We start from the raw sequence: 25,302 nt of genomic DNA on the forward strand, positions 1-25,302 counted from the left end.
GCAAAGGCTGTGCAAAGGTACTATTCTGCAGTATACAGTATGTGAAGTGTGCACTGTATGCATAGAATATGTAGTATTTAACAGAGCACATTGCATGGACTACTGTATCCCACAATGCATTGTGCTCAAATTCATCTTCCATGGTCAGTGTGAAGAATAAACCGGACATAAAGTTCACATAATTATCTCATTATATGGTAAGACATTTTTAAGACTTAACGGCAGAATTTGGTCAGACTTTGAAACTCATATTTTTGAGATTATAAAAATAAACATGCAACATACTGAGGTAAATATAGCTGTTTGCAACATGTATCAGTGCTTATTGTTTTACATTCACTACTGTTCAAGTTGGGTGTCCATTTAATGTTTGTGAAAGAATCTCTTCTGCTCACCAAGGCTGCATTTATTTGATCAAAAAATACAGTAAAAACAGTAATATTGTGAAATATTATTTCCATGTAAAAGAACTGTTTTCTTTTTGAATATATTGTAAAATGTAATGTATTCCTGTGATCAAAGCTGAATTTTCAGCATCATTACTCCAGTCTTCAGAGTCACACGATCCTTCAGAAATCATGATAATATGATGATTTGATTTTCAAGAAACATTTCTGATTAATATCAATGTCGAAAACAGTTGTGCTGCTTCATATTTTTGTGGTAACCTTGATACATTTTATTTCGGGATTCTTTGATGAATAGAAAGTTCGAAAGAACATAATTTCTTTGAAATAGATATCTTGTGTAACATAAATGTCTTTACTGTCACTTTTGATCAATTTAGTGCACCCTTGCTAAATAAAAGTACTAATTTCTTTAAAAAAATAAAAATCTTACAGACCCCAAACTTCTGAACAATAGTGTACTTTTTAAACTATGTACTGTATGTAATATTCAGAAAGCAGTACATTAGTAGTCCATGCCAAACACAGATGAATCACCCATGTGCAATAATAATGATATAACACACGTGTTGAGGTATGAATTTTTATGTGAATAAACCCACACTCACTGAAAACCAACCAAACACACACACAAACACACACACACACACACACATAGTGTGAATATACAGCTCAGCTCACTTCAGTCGAATCCAGAACGATCATTAGTACCTTTTCAAAATCTCATCGACTGTCCGGATGCATCTAAGCGCATTTATACCGCAGTAAATGGTGTATGAGAAACCTTCAGTTGCATTCATTGGGCGTTTATGAACCTTTTCTGTCATATTTGACACATCCAGCAGCATTATATACAGTTATGGGCTTTGTATTGAATTGCTTTGCACAGATTAGATCGCAGACTTCCGTCAGTGTGACGTAGGCATCTGGTGGTGTGACGAAGGCGTCTATCGCTCCCGGACTTTTGTCTGCAGAATAATGACTCTTGATTTCAGGTGGCACTTGAGTTGAAACACGAGACTTTGTTTTGACCTTTCAGGCCACTTGAAGATTCACCTGGTTCCAGGTGAGAGGTCACGTGAAAGAATCTCCCGGCCCAGAGCGAGTACGTCCAGGGCTTGAGGCATTTCTTTTTTTCTGTATTGTTTACTGATACAGTTGATCTGCCCATCACAGGGAACACGAGTCCCGGCGGCCATCTTGAATCCGTCTGGCGCCTCGCTCCGAGAGTAAAGCTGTAGGGGTTTCTTTAGGGTATCTGTACCGTTGAATAAAGGCCGTTTATTGTGATGCAAGTCAAAATCCAATTTCCGAATCCGCCCGAAAACTCCGGGTCCGTGAGCAAAGGATCGATCCTCTCGCCAAAAAGCCTGAGTGTGTAATGAAAAAGAGTTGAAATCATTTATGAGGAAACACTACTGGCGACAGCACGGTCACAAATCAATTCAGCTGACATTTCTGTCAAAACCGCCGCTTTCATCTTTATCTTTTCCTGTGGGTTGAGACATTAACTGATTCCAATGTCATAAACTGTCTCCACTTAGTAATTGAGTGACTAATTAATTGGACTGGGCGGTCTTGTGACGGTGGAAATATGGGATGGTGATTTTGCTGTACAGTTGCTGTGAGCTGATTTTTATAAATTATTTTTATAAACTGCTCTTAAAAATAAAGGTTCCAAAAGTGTTTCATTTTGTTGTTTTTTTGCAAGAACCATTGCTCTTAAAATAACCTTATTTTTAGTGTGAAGAACGTGTTAATAATCCAAAGAACCTTTTGTGGAATGGAAAGATTCCATGGATTTTAAAGGATTTTCATGGAACCATCGATGGCAGTAAAGAACCTTTATTTTTAAGAGAGCATGAAGAAAACTGAAAAAGTGAACAAACATGAAAGCGTTAAAGAATTACGACTATTAGCTGGGTCGAACCGCCGTGAGGGATGTTTCCATACAGGGGAATCCCTGGTGCAGAAGCGTACCTCTCGTCTGCTGTGTTCAGCAGGATGGCAGGGGTTTGTTTACATGTAGTGCCACTGACTCTCCAGACCCATATTCACTCCCCCAAGACCACCCAGAGCCGCTGAGAGAGAGAGAGAGAGAGAGACTTTCATGAAATCACAAACACATCTACTGGACAGCCTTGAGAATGGATCATTCTCATCTTATATATTAAAATGTTTTTTGTGAATTTAGAGTAAATGTTTATTATTAATTAGTTATTTCATTTCAGTAATATTGTATACATCTAATTTGCTAAAATAAATGTATATCTATGCATATAAACACTGTATATAAACCATATATTGCAGGTGGACTGACATTTTTATGACAGTTAAGCAGTTTTTTTTTAAATGCATTATTTTCAACAACAAAAAAATGTAATTTACAAAAATATAGTAAAAACAGTAATATGGTGCAAGAACATGTCCTGTATGACACATGTCCCACTGAGATAATAATAATTATATATATACACACACACACACAATATATAAGGGCTGCCAAACGATTAATCGCATCCAAAATAAAAGTTTGTTTTTACATAATATATGTGTGTGTACGGTGTATAATTATTTTCTATATATAAATACACATGCATGTATATATTTAAGAAATATTTGCATGTATATACTGGGTATATATATTTATATTATAAATAATTTATATTATATATAAATATTTTATATATAAATAACACATTTTTCTTAAATATATATGCATGTGTGTGTATTTATATATAGAAAATAATTATACTACACACACATATATTATGTAAACACAAACTTTTATTTTGGATGCGATTAATCGCGATTAATCGTTTGACAGCCCTAATATATATATTCTACTAGTAAGTGTTTTCTATTTGAATATATTGTAAAATGTAAATTGATGGCAAAGCTATCAACTAATTAGAGAACTAATTAGTGAAATCAGCTGGCTGAGTTCATGGCTGGAATAAACAGATGGCAGGACTTTTACTTTCTGCCCCCTGGACTTTACACCTCTGAAGAAACATTTATTATTATTATCAATGTTGAAAACAGTTGTGCTGCTTCATATTCCTGTGGAAACTGTTCTCTTTCATAGGTTCACTCAACGCTGCGGATAGCGCAGTGGGATATTCTCTGAATGTGCCGATTGTCTGAAGCCCTATAGAATCACGCCAATTCATTGGCTGATGGCGCTCGCGCAGTCTGGCTCCGCCCCGACGCTCTTACGTCGCATCATTACATATTCGCGCGCGCGCCATCTGTCCTCAGATTTCTCTGCCTTCAGAACGAAGCGGTCACGTTGCCCTTCGCTCTTGATTTTTCTAAGCTCATACGACTTCTGGATTATTCTCGGCGCTTCTGCGACTGTTCAAGCGGAACTCTGTTTCTCCTTACGGTGAAGTTGCCATGGAAAACCGACGCTGTTCTCCGCCATGTGCTCGTTACATCGCTAACGACGACCCGCACAGTAAGTGTGTTAAATGTTTGGGTTTTTCACATGCGCGCGAGGCAGTCATAGGATCGTCTAAATGCAAATTCTGTGAAAATTTGTTGCTCAAAACCCTCAAATCGCGGCTCGCGGTTTTTGAGAGGGAATCATTCGTCCCCCCCTGTCGCGCTCCCGAGGCCTCTCGAGGATCCGCGACTTGGGGTTCGGATGTAGAGCTTGAGGATGTGGAGTTCGAGCAGATGAGCCCCGCTCTTTCTCTCCCTCCCTCCCCTCGGCACGCGCGAGGCATGCCAGTCGAATTTTCATATGATTATTTGCGCCCCAGCCCGGGAGCACGCGACGCGGTTTCTTTCGGGCTGGAGGATGTACTTTTTACCGAGGCTTCCGACTCCGAGGATTTCGGGCCTACTCTCGCCGACGAGGTTATCCCGCCTAGCGGCCAGGAAGCGCGGCCTACTGCGGCCTACGCGGAGCTCGTTGATGTACTTTCGCGCGCTACGGAGAAGCTCGCTATTGATTGGCCCGACGAGCCCCGCGAATCTCAGTCGTCGAAACTCGACGAGAGACTTCTCAGTGGCCCTAATTCTAGGCCTCAACGGAGAAAGCTGCCATTTTTCAGTGATCTGCATCACGAGATTTCCAGATCCTGGAAGCAGCCTTTCTCTGCGCGCCTCACTAATGCGGCAGCTGCTGATTTCACCAACCTAGTAGGTTCTGTGGAACAGGGCTATTCCGCCGTTCCGGCGATTGAGGAGACTTTAGCCGACCATCTTGCTCCGTCCTCTGCGCCGTCCTGGAAGTCGCGCCCCCTCCTCCCCTCTAAAGCATGTAGGACTACCTCCTCTCTAATTGGGAAATCCTACATGGCGGCTGGCCAAGCAGGCATGTCCCTGCACACTATGGCCATTCTTCAGGCCTACCAAGCAGACGTCCTTAAGGAAATGGACGAGGGCGATGGCATGACCCCTGAAGCAGTCAAGGAGCTTCGTAAGGCTACGGATTTAGCCTTAAGAGCCACCAAACATACAGCACGTGCTATAGGTCGCTCTATGGCTGGTTCCGTTGCGGTGGAGCGCCACTTGTGGCTTAATCTCACGGAGATCCGTGACAAGGAGAAGGTTTTCCTCCTGGACGCCCCCATTTCTCAAACAGGTCTGTTTGGTGAGGCGGTCAACACAGTGGTTGAGAAATTCCGCTCCTCCAAATCCCAATCGGCCGCGTTCAGACAGTTCATGCCCAGGAGGGCTAGGGAACCTTCTGCTCCCTCCCCTGTTCGACCCAGAGAACGTCCCTCTTTTAGACCGGAGTTCTCTTCCAGGAGGAGCGAACCGGTGCATCCCCCACCTACCACGGTTTGGGGAGCCCGCGGTCGCCCGTTTCCCCGTCAACGGCCTCACAAGCGCCTCCAGATGAAGCGGTCCGACAAACCGACCGCTCCGGCGGCCCAGAGCCGTTCCTGACCCTCCGGTCGGAAAAAGGAGAGCTCCTCTGCTTCCTCAAGGTTGGGACAGACCGCGCAAGCGTTTCTGCCCACCTCCCAGCTCTCCTTTCCTTGCCCTGTCACCTTCGCCACTCACAGTGTTTCGAAGTGCAGGCCATTTTTCATCATCTCAACTCAGCCCGGTGCGGGAGGAAGGAGACGCTTTTTGCTTTCTCCCCTCACCCCCGACACTCTCTATAACTGCCGGTCGCATCCTCGGAGGCACTTTTCGCTTTCCTCCGGAACAGGCGGACCTGGTCACCATGACCCCAGCATCGATGCCTCCCATCACGTGCCAGGACGCCAAGGGCTCTCCTGCACGGTCAACTTCTCTACCCCACGAACGTCAACACGGCACCCTCACTCAGGTATGTCGTCTGCATTACAACATCCCTCTTCCTCTTTCACATTTCTTTCAAGAGTGGGAGCGCTTACCAGGGGTATCGTCTTGGGTTCTTCGCACAGTTCGGTTCGGCTACACTCTTCAGTTTTGCCGCAATCCCCCTTGTTTCAACGGGGTCTTTCCTACCGTAGTAGACAGCGCCACTCAGGCTTCTGTACTTCAGCAGGAAATTTCATCCCTCCTTCTCAAAGGAGCGATAGAAGAGGTTCCTTCAGGGGAAACCGAACGGGGCTTTTACAGCCGCTATTTCCTGGTCCCGAAGAAGGGCGGCGGTTTGCGTCCCATACTGGACCTCCGCCGACTGAACTTCGCCCTTTACAAAGGGAAATTCAAGATGTTGACGCTGAAAGCTATCATATCTCAGATTCGGCCAGGGGATTGGTTCGTGACAGTAGACCTAAAGGATGCTTACTTTCACATCCAGGTTGTACGGCGACACAGGCAGTTCCTCAGGTTCGCCTTTGGAGAAAGAGCGTTCCAGTACAGGGTCCTTCCATTCGGCCTCGCTCTGGCCCCGAGGACATTCACGAAGTGTATGGATGCAGCTCTGGCCCCATTGCGGCTCCAGGGCATCCGTATTCTAAATTACCTGGACGATTGGCTCATTTTAGCCCAATCCAGGGAGTTAGTGACCCACCACAGAGACATCGTCCTGAGTCATATCCAGTCTCTCGGTTTGAGGTTGAACTCGGAGAAGAGTGTTCTTGCTCCGGCTCAGAGCACCGTTTTCTTGGGAGTGAACATGGATTCCGTTCTCATGCAGGCCCAATTGGCTCCTGCACGGATTTCCAGTCTGACGACATGCGTGGCCCGTTTTTCGCTAGGCCACCATGTGTCTGTGGGCACTTGCCGCAGGATGCTGGGCCTTATGGCCGCGGCCTCCTCCGTGCTACCGCTGGGCCTGCTCCACATGAGACCTTTCATGTGGTGGATGAAGCTCTCAGGGGTTCGGCCCTCCGGGCCAACCCTTCGCCTACTGAAGGTATCGCGCAGTTGCTTTCGAGCCCTGTCAGTTTGGCGGGACCCTCTTTTTCTTCAAAAAGGGGTCAGCATGGGTGCGGTATTTCGTCGCCAGATGATTACGACGGATGCCTCTCTCACCGGCTGGGGAGCAGTTTTCGAGGGCAGACCAGCATGTGGCGTCTGGACTGGCGAGACTCTCTCTTGGCACATCAACTGCCTGGAGTTAAGAGCCGTTTTTCTGGCTCTGCATCATTTTCTCCCTCTTCTGGAGGGACACCATGTAATTGTCAGGACAGACAACATGGCAGTGGTGTCTCATGTAAACCGACAGGGGGGTTCTCGGTCACGCACCCTGAACAGGCATGCGCGTCACCTTCTCCTGTGGTCTCAGAGCAGATTCCTTTCTCTGAGAGCAGTTCATGTCCCAGGGATTCTGAACCTCGCAGCAGACTTTCTGTCGAGGCAGAAACTCAGATCGGGAGAATGGATGTTGAACCGCCAGGCAGTGGCCCTGATCTGGGAGGTTTTCGGAGAAGCGGAAGTGGACCTCTTTGCATCTCAAGAGTCGTCCCAATGCCCGCTTTGGTTCTCCCTGAGTCCCCCGGCTCCATTAGGGATAGATGCGTTCGCTCACCCTTGGCCAACGCGGAAACTCTATGCCTTTCCGCCCATCAAACTGATCCAGGCGGTCTTGGCCAGAGTGAGAGAGAGCGGAGTCCGCCTCCTCCTGGTAGCTCCGTTCTGGCCGTCCCAGCCATGGTTTTCGGAGCTAATTCCTCTGCTGGAATCTTCCCCCTGGAAGATCCCGGTCAGGGAGGACCTGCTGTCCCAACTGCAGGGCAGGATATGGCATCCTCGCCCGGACATGTGGAAGCTGTATGTTTGGCCGATCAGAGGCTGTTAGCATTAAGTTCTGATCTCCCATCTGACGTTCAGGAGACCATTGCGAGTGCTAGAGCCCCTTCTACAAGGAGGCTATATTCTTCCAAATGGAAGGTGTTTGAGACATGGTGCTTAGCACATGATAGGAGTCCAGTTAACTGCCCTGTTGGTTCAGTATTGGAATTCCTGCAGGAGAAGTTTGCTTCTGGAGCAGCTGCTACCACTCTCAGAGTTTATGTCGCAGCTATTGCAGCGCATAGGGAATCGGACGAGATTCCCCTGGGGAAACTAAGGTTAGTTTCGGCCTTCATGCGTGGGGTTAAGCGCCTGAAACCGGCTCGCTCCCCTAGAGTTCCCTCATGGGACCTTTCTGTTGTCCTAGAGGGTTTGACAAAGGCTCCCTTTGAGCCCTTAGAGTCAGCTCCGGAGCGGATTCTGACTCTCAAGGTTTCGCTTTTGTTGGCTTTGTCATCATTAAAGCGTGTAGGAGACTTACAAGCTTTTTCTGTTAGCGAGTCTTGCTTGGACTTTGCTCCTGGCTTGGTCAAGGTTTCCTTGAGGCCGAGACCAGGGTATGTTCCCAAAGTTCTTTCCACAACTTTCCGCTCGCAGGTGGTTAACCTTAACGCTTTCCACCCTCCTCCATTTTCTTCTGAGGAAGATAGGAAGCTTAACTTGCTCTGCCCAGTTCGTTCTCTTAAGATATATGTAGACCGCTCAGGCGGTTGGAGGAAATCTAACCAGCTTCTGGTTTGCTTCGGTGCTGGCCGCCGTGGGCTTGCTGCATCAAAGCAGAGGATTTCTCACTGGGTTACAGAAGCTATCTCGTTGGCTTACGAGGTGCATGGCTTTCCTTCACCTCTTAGCATTAGAGCACATTCCACCAGAAGTGTGGCATCTTCTCAAGCTCTTTTTAGAGGAGCACTTTTGGAGGACATTTGTGTTGCGGCAGGCTGGTCCTCTCCGCACACTTTTGTAAGGTTCTATAATTTGGATCTTGACATGACCCCGGGTTCCCAGGTTCTTTCTGTTTGAACTCCTCTTGGTCGTTGTCTATTTTTGTACCAGTCATGGAAAGCGCTCTAGCTTGGCGAGTTTGGTAGTCCGTTCCCACTGCGCTATCCGCAGCGTTGAGTGAACCTATGAAAGAGAACGTCTCTGGTTACTTGCGTAACCTATGTTCTCTGAATAGGGAACGAGACGCTGCGTTAGCTGCCAAGCTCCTCGCGCTGCTGACAGTTTCCTTTTCGGCAGAGAAATCTGAGGACAGATGGCGCGCGCGCGAATATGTAATGATGCGACGTAAGAGCGTCGGGGCGGAGCCAGACTGCGCGAGCGCCATCAGCCAATGAATTGGCGTGATTCTATAGGGCTTCAGACAATCGGCACATTCAGAGAATATCCCACTGCGCTATCCGCAGCGTCTCGTTCCCTATTCAGAGAACATAGGTTACGCAAGTAACCAGAGACGTTTTTTCAGGATTATTTGATGAATAGAAATGTCAACAGAACAGCATTTATTTGAAATAGAAATCCTTTGCAACATTATAAATACCTTGACTATCACTCAATTTGTTCAAAATCTGTCCTTGCTGTATAAAATTATGAATTTCTTTAAATATAAATATAAATATCGAACAATTGGGATTTTTCTGTGTTATAGTAACGAAAAAGTTTTGTCATAAACACATCAAAAAACAATGCAATGATGGCTTCATTTTCTTTAAGCAAAATATAATTTCTTATATATTGATTATTGGTGTGAATCATCCTTTTATAGAGCGTTTTATAAATGAAGCAGTGCTTTGCTGGCTTCAGTTACAGGACGTGTGTTCATTTCACCCTCAAACATTTGAGCATTCGTTGATGTACCTGGTGGTCTGATGCCCATGTGCGACTGACCGTCCATTACGAAACCTCCCATTGGCTGACCATCAGGGGTGTACGGGCCACCGTGACCTACTGCGCACACACACACACATACGAGACAGTTAAGAAGGTCAGACATATCCACACATAACAGCTTCCCAAAGGAAATGTGTAAACTGTCACAATGTTAAGAACACTTCCTTTCCAATCCACCCAGACATTTACTGAAACCAAGCTGTGTGTGTGTGTGTGTGATGGATAAGGCTGAGTTCAACTAATTCATCCTGAAAACCATTTTAGGGGCAGTTCATACAGGACATGTTCTTATGTTTAAAAATAGCACAACAGAATTGGACCAAAAGCATGTTTGGAAATACATGATTGGTCCATTGTTTTCAAACTGATGCACATTAAAACTTTTTTTTTTGATTTTGCATACATCCAATTTGCTACACAAACATATATCTAAGCACATATAAGCTGTATATAAACCATATATTGCAGGTGGACTGACAATATTCTTACGAGAATTAAGCAAAATAAACATTACATTTTTTATTCCCAATATATGTAAGAAGTCTCTTCTGCTAATTTATTTGATCAAAAACACAGTACAGTAATATTGTGAAATATTACAATTTAAAATAACTGTTTTCTATTTTACATGCTAGTTTATTCCTGTGATGCAAAGCTGAATTTTCAGCATGTTTGGAGACAAATGATTGTTTCCATTGTTTTAAAACTTCATTTGACTCCTTCAAAAGCATGATACTTGTGGTGCAAGACACTGAAATAAACAGAAAAACAGCAATGCAACAGCAAAAGTCATCCATCTGTCGCATGCTTGCATAGACCAATAATTAAAACATAGTGCAGATTTCCTGGATGAAAGAGCATTTTATACAGTTTAGCTCTGAGAATTGAAACAAAAATCCGTCAGTTTTACAAGGCACTTGCCTGCGCGGTTGGACTGGTCGATCATCGGCTGGACGATCCTTCTCCTGGCATTGATAAACCTGATGGAGCAAAGCAAAGAAAAGTTGAAATGAGCATAAAAGGACATTTTTTATTATTATTAATGTGCTGGCTCCTTTCAAACGCAAGCATCAATAAAATTTATGGTTCTGGATCTGAACAAACGTATTTGAAAAAGTATTCAACTTTGGCGCGGCTCATCCAGCACAGTTTGTGCTACAGACACGAGTGATTTCTCAAATCATGCAGCTTATTAAGTCTAAAGAGAACAGATTTGGGTGAAAACGGGTGAAAATCATTGTCATGTCGGCGAATTCTGCATATGCAAACACGCCTGACGTTTACAGAACACTAAAAAAACCTAGTTTATTTTAACACAGAACATAAATTAACACAGAACTTCAATGCTTTCCGCATTTATTCCCATGCTATGCTTGACCTATGACCCCCTGACTCGGTGACCTCACACCCCGGGCAGCAGCCCAGCTCTGCTCTTTCTCAGCCTGAAAAATTCCCCGTGACCTCTGACCTTGGAGTGCCAGGGCACAAGTCCACACATGATTAATGACCCCTCTGCGTCACCCCAGGTGCTTCGCTTCCATTCGAACCTTCACAAAAGAGGGGAAGTTCTACTTTTAATTCATAGGAAGTGAATTACACACACTGACCATGTGATCGTTCTTTCCATTAGAGGAGAAGCCTGCCTTTACATCAAGTTTTCTGGCCAACTTTGGCCAAATCTAAACATTCACAACAATATTCCCTTATTGCAACAAAGATGCATTTACTTAAGAAGCAAAACTGCACAAGACACAAGGACTCATTTTCAGAGAATGGATGAATTATGTTATTTCTCTTACCGCACTCTTGTTGTTAGAATAATAAGAAAAATAAATTCTTTGAAATCAACTCTTACACAATTTTTTTTTTTTTTATAAATAGTATATAAATTCATACGGGAAAACTGGAAAAAAATACAGATTTAGAAAAAAAAATCATATACACCTGTTCAGAAGTTTAACAAAAAAAATAAATTAATATTTTTATTAGACAAATATGCATTCAATTGATCAAAAGTGACTTAAGACATTTATAACTTTCTATTTATCAAATAATCATGAAAAAAAGTATCCTGGTTTCCACAAAAATATGAAGCAGCACAACTGTTTTCGACATTGATCATAATCAGAAATGTTTCTTGAGCATCAAATCATCATATTAGAATGATTTCTGAAGGATCATGTGACACTGAAGACTGGAGTAATGATGCTTTGATCACAGGAATAAACTACATTTTTCAATATATTCACATAGAAAACAGTTCTTTTAAACTGTAGAAATATTTCACAATATTACTGTTTTTACTGTGTTGTTAATCAAATAAATCCAGCCAAGCACATTACTATTCCCATTGCAGGAGTGAGAATGTACCAATTAAAATGTCTATATTTTATAAGATTTTATAATATATTTTCCATGTAGTGTTGCATCCCACAGCTTGAGAAGCAGTGGCATAGATGAATGTCAAGAAGCAGTAAAAACAGATAAACAGGATGAGCAGCGTGACGAGCAGGTACAATAAACACTTTTTTGAGGTTGTTAAGCGCTAGCATCTCTCTCAACTCCGCCCGTTAGGTGACCAATCAGAGATAAGAGCCGTTTCCCCAGCGGGGACGAGCCCGTCCCACTCTTTAAGGGGGTTAAAAGCTGACCCCTCACTGAACCCCTCTTCTCACCACGAGACCAAGTTTACGAGCTTCATGCCTCTGCCTGTTCACTCCAAACACACACACACGTACACGGCCCAACACGCACGCCAAACACATAACAACACTACGCAGCAAGTGAAATATTTGGGGGCCCTTTCTTGTACACAAGGGAGCAAAGAAACACATAGTACCTTTACTGCACAATCCAACACAGAACAAACCTGCTGTGCCGTATAGGCTCATTTATATAGGAAGAGCTAGTCTATGTGGGGTTCAAATGCTAAGATCTACTATATATACAGTGCGGTTGAAAGAATCCACTGGTAAAAATACCTCTATTCTGAATTTTAATACAAAATATTTACTTGCAAATTTTATTGCAAATGCAAGATATATATATATATATATAGTGGGATTAATTGGTTGTTGTTGTTTTTTTCAATTTAATACAAAACATTTATTTTCAAATTATATTATCAGCATAATTTGAGTGAAAATAATTTTAGTTAATGCTCAATTTTTATGCTCTTTGTCAGAAATAAATAGTTAAATCAATAAAGTTAATAAAGTGGGAAATATCAGTTTACATTTCCAAACATTCCTTTTGCCATTAATTGTAATAATCCAATAATCCAATACAGCAAAAGATATAAATAACTGGCTTAGAACCATTTTTTGGGGTGAAAATACTAACGTACCTAAATATATATATATATTTAATATTTAACAATATTAAATTAATAAAACATTTATAAATGAAGAGTTCAGATGCAAAAGCCTCTAAGTGCTATATTTCTCTCCTCTAAGCTCGTATATTTAAGTTCAGTAATTTCACTTAAATGGCAATGAAAATCACCTATTAATTGTCACTTAAGTGAAATAACTGAACTTAAATAAACAAGCTTGATAAAAATGATCATTCTAGAAGAAAATTTCAGATGGCACTTAGAGGCTTTTGTATCTGAACTCTTCAAATAATTCAGCATTATATATATATATTAGGGCTGTCAAACGATTAATCACGATTAATCGCATCCAAAATAAAAGTTTGTGTTTACATAATACATGTGTGTGTACGGTGAAAATGTGTTATTTATATATAAAATATTTATATATAATATAAATTATATATAATATAAATTAGAGGTGGGCATAGATTAATTTTTTTAATCTAGATTAATCTAGATTAATTTTGAAATTAATCTAGATTAATCTAGATTAAAATGGCTCATTTGAATTCTGCCGAAGGCATTCAGAGTATGTGTGCTACCCAAATAATGACTATAAAAGTAAGTCTTTGAGAACGGGTTTCTCAAGCCAGGTGGCGCATTAGACCAGGTGCTCATCTCCTGTTTCCAAAATGCATCACAAACTGCTTGAGAAAGCTGTTCTACTCATAGACTGTAAAAGGTTACTACTGTACTGTTACCGTCCGTAGGCAACATTAGGTAGGCCTATGTTATTATCAACTACTATAGGCTATCAATTAGGGATGGGCGATATGGCCTAAAATCCATATTGTGATATACATTGCAGCCTCTTGCGATAACGATATTATAATAAAACCATTTCAGAACAGGTTACACAGACCCTGCTAAACAACTGCTAAATGTATTTTTTTTTTATTTTTTTTTTTTTGAAAGGGTGTATGTAGTTTTGAGAACATATATTGTGCAAAACTGTAAGTATACAACATAATTTTGCAGATAAATAAAATTTAAGTACACTAGCTGCAGAGACTTAAGTAGGTCTAATGTTTATTATGGCTTGGAGCTTATGAAACCCCAAATTTAAAATTAGAATATTGTCTAACTGATGTATTTTCAGTTAAAAAGAAACACAACAACGATTCTTAAAATCGGGCGCTTTTAATAAAAAGAGATTATGTGCTACACCACTCACTAAGATATATTGGGAATAATACGCGCGCGCTGGTATTCAGTGATATGTTTCGTTTTGAATTTGAGGTGGTAGAACGGATTAGTCGTGTGTTAACTTACCGAACTGTTACACCATACAGTCTACGTCGGACGGCTTAAATACAAACCAAGTCCAAATAATGGATGTTGCACGGATCTTTTACACCAGCTTTCACTTTCAGCCGTGTTTAATTAAGATGACGACGAATATGATGCGTTGCAGCCGGGTGTTCCTCGCGGCCGCGGGTAGATTGCGTCATCATAGCTTGTGTAGCTTGAGCCAGCTCCCAACGCTCCCAACCCAACTTGGAGAATAGATTAACGGCGATATTTTTTTTATCGCGCGATAAGAGTCTCGCGTTAACGCAGCGCGTTAACGCCGATAACGGCCCACCACTAATATAAATATATATACACAGTATATACATGCAAATATTTCTTAAATATATACATGCATGTGTGTGTATTTATATATAGAAAATAATTATACACCGTACACACACATGTATTATGTAAAAACAAACTTTTATTTTGGATGCAATTAATCGCGATTAATCGTTTGACAGCCCTAATATATATATATATATATATATATATATATATATATATATATATATATATATATAGCATCTATATAGCATCTATATAGCATATATAGTGGGGTTACTTGTTTTTTTGCAATTTAATACAAAATATTTATTTGCAAACGGTATTATCAGCATAATTTGAGTGAAAAAAAACTCAAATAAAATTTAACAAGAATTTCAGTTAATGCTCAATTTTCATGCTCATTGTCAAAAATAAATGCATTTAAAATCTAAATGTACATATTTCTTTATTTTATGTCATCGCTTTTCTTTGTTTAAAGTTTTTTTTTATTATTATTCTCAAAACTTAATTTCCAGGCTTCTTTGAATAAAAACAAAGATTTTCTATGTGGTCTCTTTCTGGACCCCACCGTACATTCCTAGGCCTCCCAGTTTATATTAACTCACCCTGTGATACTTGTAGCCTATTGAACCTAAAACTCAACAGCAAATGTTCCTGTCTGGAAAGCATAGACATAAAGTTATCTTTTAGTCCCACTGTATTGTGAGGTCATTCGGAGGACAGTGTTCCTCTTTACGAGTGTGTGTCTGTGCGTCTCCATGTTTAAATAAACCAGTCCAGCTGTTCCCTGTGATAATTTCTGTTTAATTTGACAGCAGCTCGTTTTCGCCCCTCGCGTTCCCTCACCTGTTTCCTCTGCGCGCCGGAGCTGCACACACACACCGCTTTCTGCGCTCTTGTTTGTGTTGGGCTTTGAAGAGCACCTAATGTATTTTCACTCCGGTTATTAAAATACTAATTAGTTGTCATTTTGATTATGAAGGGCTCTTGAGGGTCTAAATACCGTTTACAGTGATGAGCAAAAGCCAAAGATGAGAAAATGTTCTGCCAATTAAAATGCTCTAAAAAATATTCACAGAAATGATTAGATATGACTGAATCAACCTGACGACACACACAGTCCAAAATGTAATATTTTAAAATATTAAAAAATATATTTTCTACAAGCAATGAAATTGTATTTTGCATTATTTAATTATTATAAAATTATATTTTAAATATATATCACAGTGGAATATAATAGATATCACACTTTTATTTTTCTTGTGCAAATAGCACAAGATGAAAACCTTTCTCAAAAAAAAAAATGTTACATTTTTTTGTTTTGGTGACTTGAGGAATATTCCACATAATGGTGTTCTGCAAATAAAAAGCTCTGGCGAAGAACAAACTTACAGTACACAACTATAAATTAACAAGCAGACATGTTAAAATAACTGTTTTGTTTAAGTTCTGCTTACAAATCTCAACTTAAATCTGTAAGTTGCCTAAACTTTTGAAATTGAGTTACCTGTACTCAAGTTTAATGGTAACCTCTACAAATACACAAGTTAACTCTACAAAGTAGTAGAGAGTAGTATCAAGTCAAAAATGATGACCTATTTTACTTGAAAATTTTGAGGCAATCAGTTTCCACAGCTTTTCTAAGTAAAGTCAACTTATCACTTTTTACAGTGTAGAGCTCAGCAAATTAAAGGACTGTAAAGAAACCAGTCCAGATCTTCAATCACCACACCTAACATTGTTTAACTCTACTTGTCAGTTACTATGGCAGAAGCAGTCGGTTTATGTCCTTGTAGAAATGTTTCTCATGAATCACGACTGGTGCCGGGACACCACAGCTCATTTCCTTTCACATTAAGCCGGATCAGAACATACACTCTTAAAAATAAGACTTCTCCATTGGTTCTTTGCAGCAAACGGTTATAAAGAGCCATTTTTCACTCTATAGGGTTCTTGAGTCGACTAGCGGCTCTCAACTGGAAGGCCACAAGGAGTGTGCAAAATGTTAAAGGAATTTCTGCATGGGAAAAAAATGCTAAATGCTTGAACTAACCATGTAATCGCGCACAGTTAGGATAGCAGAACAGATACGGTTATCAGCGTAGAAGTTGATAGGGAGGAGAAAACCCTTCCTGTATCTATTGCTGTTGACGACCAAAGCTGTGAGTTCAATCAAAAGCACAAATAAATCTAAAGCTAGTCAAAGTACAGATGCAAACATGGACAGATTGCCTGTCATGCCTTTAAAAACATGGACAGAAATATGCAAGCTTGAAAAATGATCCAGACTACATTAACTCAGGGTTCAGTTGCTGCGAGCAAAGCATTGTTAGTGTCGACCACAGTGTGTTTTATCTATCTATCTATCTATCTATCTATCTATCTATCTATCTATCTATCTATCTATCTATCTATCTATTGTATCACGTTTTCCACAAAAATATGAAGCAGCGCAACTGTTTCCAACATTGATAATAATTAGAAATGTTTCTTGATCCTCTAATCATCGTAGTGATTTCTGAAGGATCATGTGAGGCTGAAGACTGGAGTAATGATGCTGAAAATACAGCTTTGCATCACAGGAATAAGTTATATTTGACAATATATTTAAATTCCCCCCACAATATTACTGTATTTACTATATTTTTAATCAATGAAATGCAGAAACTGTTCTCAAAAACCCCAAACAACACACACACACACACACACACACACACACACACACACACACACACACACACACACACAATGTATAGTACACTTTGTCTAGTCTCAGTACTGCGATATAGATCTTGATGTTACACATTCTATAATGTAACATCTGTCGTGACGTAGAAGAACTAAAGATTATTTGATGGACGTGAGAAGCTTCTCCTTTGGTGTCAGGATGCAGAACCCCTTTTCCTCAATAGAAATAATAGCATACTTTCACATCACTTGCTCATACTTCCACATCTGTATTTTTTCAACCTGATGCCGTGTTTGTCTGATGTGATCAGCCCTTACCAGTTGTTGACCTGCAGGATGGTCAGTCCAGTGTCCTGGGACAGCTGCCTCTTCTGCTCCTCAGAGGGGTACGGGTGCTACGGGCCGCAAACATCGACAGTTACAACACTAGCAAACACAAGAGTAGCAGTACAACAGTAGAATTGCAAGAAAAAAAAAGGACACAAAGCACCAGGTTTCAGTTGCATTTGTTCTTCTGTTGAACTGTGTTATGTGGCTGTAGGGTGTTTGCATATGCAGCCAAACAAATTCCTTGTATATCTTGGCAAATGAAGCCCTAAACTCTAAAGGAAACCCCATGCGCTAATCGGAGAGTTGCCAGCTGGGATTTAGACGCCAAGCCACAAAGTCATTACAAATTGCTATCCTGTAACCAAGGGTGACGGCTCTAGCAAGCACCAAAGCCTTTCTCTAAACCCAGAGGATACGCACACAGTGACAGGGGAGGTCTCAACCTGTAATTAGACAACAACTGATCCCGGGTCAGCCGTCTAAACCTCAACGAGATCTATAAATAAAGAGGAGTGAGCATTAAACTGATCCTGGAGCAGGAGTTTTACAGCAGCGACTATAAACACCTCACCCATGAATGACTCTCTCTTAACACCTGTTGCATGCCGAGAGCTCTGGTAGCAAATGGTGGGTAACTTTACGACCGAGTGAGCCATGCTGGCTGGAGGTGTGTGTGTGTGTGTGTGTGTGTGTGTGTGTGTGTGTGTCCTGTGAAACTCAATGAAGAGTTAAAGGTGTGTGTGGGGTCATTATCCTGTTTACAGAGGCAGTAAAACTGTTAGGGCTCTAATGATCTGTAATTCAGGGTGAACGGTACTTAAAAAGCTTCTAAAACACACCCAGCCTCACCCGCCGCTGCAGCTGTGTGAGTGTGTGTGTGTGAGTGTGTGTGAGTGTGATGGTCCCTCTATTGTACTCAAACACTGAGTCTAGACTTTAGACTATTCTACTTAAACTCTACTATACCAGTGGTTTTCAACCGGTGGGTCACAACCCAAAAAACCCCACAGACAGCAGGGATGAAAAACAACACGAGATCCAAGCACTAAATCTAACCATCGGGGAAAAAACTTGCTCATGTCATGACGATACTTTTGCATATTTTTTGGTTCAGTTAATGGTAATATTAAATTACAATACAATTTATATATTTAAAATAATATACAAATATTGAATTGATTTGATACATACATGTATGTGTTATAATAAAGCATTGTAATATAGTATTATAATAAAGATATTAAAATATATATATTTTTTTTTATTTAATATGTCCTTATTTTATATACATTTTAGTTTTTCTCAAATGTTAAATAATATATAAATGTTTAAATTGTGTGTGTATATACATAAAGCATTATAATAAAGACAGATACAAGTATTATAATAAAAAATATAATTTTTTTTTATAATGTATTTATTATTTAATTTTTATTTAATATTTATGTTATACATTTTTCTCAAATATGTTAATACTTTTATACACACACACACACACACACACACACACACACACACACATATGTGAGATAAAGTATACAAGATAAAGCATGTATATGTATATATATATATAAATATATATAATGCTGAGTTATATATAAATGTTTTATTAATTTAACATTGTTATATATATACACATACATACATACATACACACACACACACACACACACACACACACACACACACATATATATACAGCATATATATACACGTGTGTGTGTGTGTGTGTGTGTGTGTGTGTGTGTGTGTATATATATAGTACTGTGCAAAAGTATGTTAGTATTTCCCCCCCAAAAAAAATGGTTCTAAGCCAGTTATTTATATCTTTTGCTGTATTGTATTATTGAATTATTACAATTAATGGTAAAAGGAATGTTTGGAAATGTAAACTGATATTTCCTTCTGACACACTACAGCAAAAGATATAAATAACTGGATTAAAACCATTTTTTTTGGTGAAAATACTAACGTGCCTAAAACTTTTGCACAGTACTGTAAATATAACTTAATAGATTTGAAGTAGTTAGCTAGTAGTACTTTCTCAAATGAGTATCTTTATGGTATGTAGAGTATACTTTGATTTATAAGTAGCTTGTTACTTGGCATGCTAGTTTTTAAAGTAGCTTCTCCAACACTGCATAAAACAGATTTTCATTTCTAAAAAGATGTTCCCACAAAGACCCAGCAGGCCGACTGTGATTTTCATTAACTTTGCAGCTACAGTCTTGAGTGAATCCCAAAGTGAGGCATGACTTCTCAGTCCGACGGTTCTCCGTTTCATCTCTGCGTCTCCGCGTCGCCCCCCTCCCCTCTGCGTTTACAGGGGGAAAAAAAGAGTCTGGCCGTGATGAATCACCTCTCCTCTCTTTCATTCTCTCCAACATTTTTCTTTTCCGCATCCCTTTCTTTTCATGGGCAAGGACGGAAATTCCCTGTAGGTCTAGCAGAACCCAGGTCCCCAGGAGGAGCTGTCAGAGCCGTAATGGATGGTGTTTTGATAACAGCGAGTTCGACCCTGGAGAGACCCTGGGGGGGGGGAAGGAACCCCAGCAGATCCATCCTCACACAACATGCCCGTGCAGTTAGGCTAAATGAACTCCATCGCGCCCACCCCGCCCCCAACAAAGCCCTCCGCTCCTCATTTTTTGAGACTGACGCTAATTGCGGCTCCCTCATTACAACCAAATGCTCCACCGCTTCAAAGGAAAAGTACACCTGTGGAGAAACCGGCTAAAACAGTAGCATGAAAGCCTAGAAAGTATAAATAAAGCCCAAACAAAAGGCACCCCAGCTAACAAAAACATGTTCCAAGAACGTTTTGGTAACGTCGCCATTAAGCTTCCATTCTGAAACGTTCGAAAAGTCCAGTTTTTAAAACGTTTGGATTTTTGGTTAAGGGAACATTCCATTTGATGATTCTGCAAACGTTGCGGGAATGTTACTTTGAAATGTTCTCTGAGCATTCTAAAACAAGTTACATTTAAAAAACCGTTAGATGAATGTCCAACCAAACGTTCCATGAACGATGGTATAAATAATAAAACATTCTGAGAACAGTATTAAAGACCAGATAACTTTGAACAAACGTTCTATTAATCTTACTGAAATTCGTAACATTGTTCTGAGAACGTCTATCACAGGCGGGTGTTAAATAAGTGAAATACAGTGAAAATTGACTGATGAAAATGATGGGATTATTTAATAACCTTCACATTGTTCCAAACCTGCATGTTTTTTTTTGGGGGGGGGGACAAAACTCAATGCAGTTCTTTTTCATGCAACAAGGAAACTATCAAGCTCCAAAAAAAGCACCATAAAAGTAGACAAAATGACTCACGCATCATGAAAAATAACAGCACATGGTTTTGTACAATAAGAGTGAAAAAATAATGAGCTAAATCTTTAAACACGATGCCTTTGGTCTGCTCTGCAGCTGAATTAGGGGTAATCAGCGAGCGGAGGTCTGCGAAATCACATTTACAACTGACAAACATCAATATGGAGATTTAGATTGATCAGAGCCTGGGAATAGGCGGGGTGGAAAAACATATGAATTATGTTTTGCATGCGCTTCTCATATTTCTAAACTTCAAACAGAAGGATGCCGTAATGTCTGAGGTGGCGCTGCACGGTGTTTGTGTGCTTGCCGGAGCTGAACGGATCAGGGAACTGTACTGGAATAAAGGTTGGGGGGGGGGGGGGGGGGCGTTCTTTTACGCACACGACCTTTGACCCCCCCTAATGATCTCAGGGAATGTTGTAATGTCATCTATCTGAATGCTCACCACCTTAATCGGCGCCTGAAGGAAAGTCCTCGCGTCTAGAATCCGCATTCTGTCTCAGTGTTTACCTCCAAATCACACTGATGGATGTTCAGGTGTTTATGTGCTCATATCTCCAGTCTAAAGTGTCACATGATCCTTCAGAAATCATTCTAATGTCTCGAGAAACATTTCTGATTATTATCAGTGTTGAAAACAGGTTAGGTTTAGCGTATCTGAAAACGTTGTCTACACTGTGTTTGAAAGGAGCTGATTTGCTGACGCTGTTATTTGTAGGTTTCAATTAAAGATCTTGAATATGCATAGCCGCAGTGACTGGTTAGCACATGTTCAGCTCTTTTCTGTCCTCTTGTGACTCTTATATAAATCTTAAAACATTTCTTCCATAACGTTGGTCGCTCAGGCAGCCGTGTGTTCTGCTGCTTCACATCTGCTGGCAAGAAGGGAACAAACTACCCACTAATTACCCAATCCAAATCACAGCCTTTATGTGGGAAGCATATGAGCTAGTGTTTATGAGGTAGTGTGAGCGCCTATTTGTTTGGAAAGAGATTCAACAAGTTTCCGAATGAGAGAGGAGGAAAATGAGGATGCAGAAACAAAGGCTTAATGTCTGTTCAGATTATATATTCAAAGCCAGAGCGAGGGGGAGGGGCTCTGAGCTGGGCCCGCCCACTTTACCATGGAAACCGTTATCACACCGTACACATGACAACAGTAAGGAAACCCTGCCTGTGTTTCATCCCAATATATTGTTACACCAGTCATTAGTGCATCTCTGTGTGTGTGTGTGTGTGTGTGTGTGTTCAATAAGCCTCTAGGCAATGTGGGAGCGTCACTGAGCTTGAAATAATGCAGGCGTGCAGGTACAGACTCGCCGGCACGAGCTTCTTATCATGTTCTGTGCATCTGTAAGCTGTTTTATATGCCTATATGTGTGTTGATGAACTTCAGATTAAGTTTCAAAATGGAGAAGCACAACTTTAGGTTACATGATAACTACTGAGCACCTTATAATGATCCTTATAATCACATAACTTGCATTTATCTTGGGCTGCTTTCATTAATCTCAAAGTAGTTGAGCATTATCGTTTCTGAAAGCCATAATTATGTCATTTACATTTATATCGAACTGCATTGAATAACTTTTGTTCAGCACGTGCTGGTTTGGTTTTTACTCTGTTATAAATTAACACACATAATTATGATCATAAGAGAGACATGTTTTACCGTGAGGTGCTGGAACAGCCATGCCCTCATGATGTTGGTTGCCACTTTGGGAAAAATGCCTCTTTTCTTGTTGTTCTTCCTCTCTCTGTCGGGGTCTTCCTCCTCTCCTGTGCTTGGAGAGGCGACACTCTGATCCAGAAAGTCACCTGAGAAAAAGAAACCAACTATTAACATGTTTGAGATAGTGACAGTGAACTTAAGTATTTTTTATTTTATTTTTTGTATTTGCATTGGCTGCATTAACTTTTTAGAACAAGGTTTTAAGATTTTCAAAAACGAATAAATGCAAATCCATATGTATTTCCACCATTAATGTACCGCGACATGCATTTTCAAAAACAGTATTTCAAACACATAATTTTTTATTATACTCAAAATACATCATTCCAACTACTTATTTCACTTCTGTTCAATATGGTTTAATTTAGCAGTTAGTTTTATTAAAGGGGTAATATCATGACTCATTTGTAGGGCTGGGCGGTATGATGATCGTTACCACGGTATATAATATCGTTAGAGGTTTTACTATATTGTGTATATCGCGGTATGTATATATATAGCACTATTGACACTTGAGAAGTCAATAGAGCAGACATGCTTGATGTTAAAACATTTTATATATCTTGAAAAGGGGCTTGTGTTGAGTGGTACACTCACACTCAGAAGGCATTCGCGAATTTGGGACGTGCTCGATGATAAAAAGTGTTATTAAGCTCAAATAATAAGCAGTGAAAAAGAGCTCAATGCGGTGCTCGCGCTGACTGACACACAGAAAGACGCGTCTCTCGGCATGCGATCGTGAATTCAGCTCTCTTTCACGTCTTATTGAGCTTGAATGGTCGAATACACACGCAATTATGTCAAAATGCCCATGGTGTGAAGTATTCATGTAAACACAGCTGGTTATGTCTCAGGTGAAAGTAAACAGTTGGGTGTAAACCGGATGTGTATCATCAGTGTAATGGATCTGTGCGTTTGGTCTTAAAGTGACAGCAGCCTAATATTCCTGCTTAATGTGAATCAAACAAAAGAGAAAATCACTCACTGCTCTTGACTGAATCACTTTTTTAGCTTTAATAAGAATACATTTATATTTAATTCATACAGCGCAGACTATGTAATATTTTATATTTACATTTGATTATTACATTTCTGTACTAATATGTTTCACCTGAAAAACGTAATTTGTTTAATTCATTTTTTTGTTTTTGGCATATTTTTGTATTTGTACTATTGTTTGTAATTTGCTTCTTTTTTCTTATTTTTAATAACAGAAATTAGATAAAATAACACAAAATAACTATATTGTTACACCCCTACTCATTAGGAGCCAGCATTTCCTTTCTGTACTGTAAAAACAGTAACTTTCAAAGCTAAAAACTTCCTTCTTCATTGAAAAATAACCTTTTTTTTTTTTTTAAAAGCATAAACATCTTGTAAAGCTGATGTCAGACAATAAAATACTGCACTGTAAAATGTGTAACCTGCAGCTGTTATAAATAGCAGCTGAAAAGAGCTATTTCTACCTGGTTAAACCCATACAATTAGTTTTGCTGGTATGAATTAACGTATGTAGGATGATTCAGTGATATTAAATAATATTTTTTGACTTGAATAGAACCAGTTCATTTAGAATTTACCATTTTTAGGTTATCCTTTTTTTCTCATTTCACATGCAAAAAGGCATTTATATAGCCTTAACAGCATACAAGCAAAAAAGAGCGCAGAGAGAGGGTACAAAATGTCACCAAACTTTACATAAAAAAATAAAAACATATAACGGGGCTTCTGAAAAGGCAAATGTTTACAGTATAAATAATGCTCTAGGACAGACTCTGTGCTTCATTGTGATCATTTATCCGTGTGTTTGTCTGTCTGTTGTTTCTCTTTCTCGGGCAGTGAGATATTCAGTCCGAGCCAGACTCACAGCTGCTGCGCTGAGGCAGAGCGGACAAAACACACACACACACACACACGCAGATGCGGTGCTCAGGGAAGTATGTACTCTGGTTTTTATTGGCCATGGTTGGTGCTCAGAGCAGAGGAGCCCAGAGAAGAGTCTTTATATCCATCATGCACCATTTCCTGTCCAACACACATCCACACACAAACACACACACACACACACCGAGAAGCTGCAGTTATTTAGGAGCAGTCTACCGATGTGTGTGCATGCGTGTACGTGTGTGTGTGTGTGTGCAGTCGGAGACCCCCGTGGTGGTGCTAAAGTGTAAATGTATGCTAGAGATGACAAACCTGCTGCAGATCTGTTTCACTTGGCACACAGCGAGCTCTTGCGTGTGTATCTGTAGCATAGCGTGCAAGTGTGTTACCGTGCTCGCTGCTGTTGTCTCCATTGTGTGAGCCGGCGCGTCTGCTGCAGGCCGCCGGAGCTTCAGAGGAATGAACAGATGCCGCGTCGTCCTCTCTCCAGAACACCTAGAGAGAGACAGGTAGACAGAGTAATAAGCGTAATATATTATTGGTTAAGTACAGTATAGCGGCGCATACCAGAGGCGTGCTGTAAGGAGTAATACAGAACACATGCTGCAAGAGCAAACAGTTTCAAAACGCTGGATATAAACACACGCACAAACATCTGCACGTAAATTATAAGACAAACAAACATACACGCAGCTTTCACCGATGAAGCGGATGGATACGGTTCTGGATGCTGATTGGTCAACTGAGCGTTCGAACTGTGCTAAAATACATAATATAATAACAGATATGACGTGAAACACCTGTTCATCTGGCCAGTGTGTATATCACTGCACAGCGCCCGACTGAGAACGTTTACATGTCAGTGACTACAATTTTTTTTTTT

General features: G+C 40.4%; 1 protein-coding gene across 1 annotated transcript in view; it reads right to left on the bottom strand.

Moving 5' to 3' along the window:
* Positions 1-976: 976 nt before the first annotated feature.
* The window catches only part of meis1a (Meis homeobox 1 a), a 30,320-nt gene continuing 5,994 nt past the window's right edge, over positions 977-25,302 (bottom strand). Inside the window, exons 7-13 of the mRNA XM_079853044.1 lie at positions 24,809-24,914; positions 22,476-22,621; positions 17,449-17,525; positions 10,404-10,462; positions 9,450-9,539; positions 2,388-2,488; positions 977-1,777 (exon numbers count right to left, since the gene is read on the bottom strand). Coding sequence (XP_079709170.1) covers positions 2,427-2,488; positions 9,450-9,539; positions 10,404-10,462; positions 17,449-17,525; positions 22,476-22,621; positions 24,809-24,914 — 540 coding nt within the window. The 3' untranslated portion in view covers positions 977-1,777; positions 2,388-2,426. The remainder of the gene's footprint in view (positions 1,778-2,387; positions 2,489-9,449; positions 9,540-10,403; positions 10,463-17,448; positions 17,526-22,475; positions 22,622-24,808; positions 24,915-25,302) is intronic.

Source organism: Squalius cephalus (genome assembly GCF_949319135.1).
Source record: "Squalius cephalus genome assembly, chromosome: 2".
Lineage (NCBI taxonomy): Eukaryota > Metazoa > Chordata > Actinopteri > Cypriniformes > Leuciscidae > Squalius > Squalius cephalus.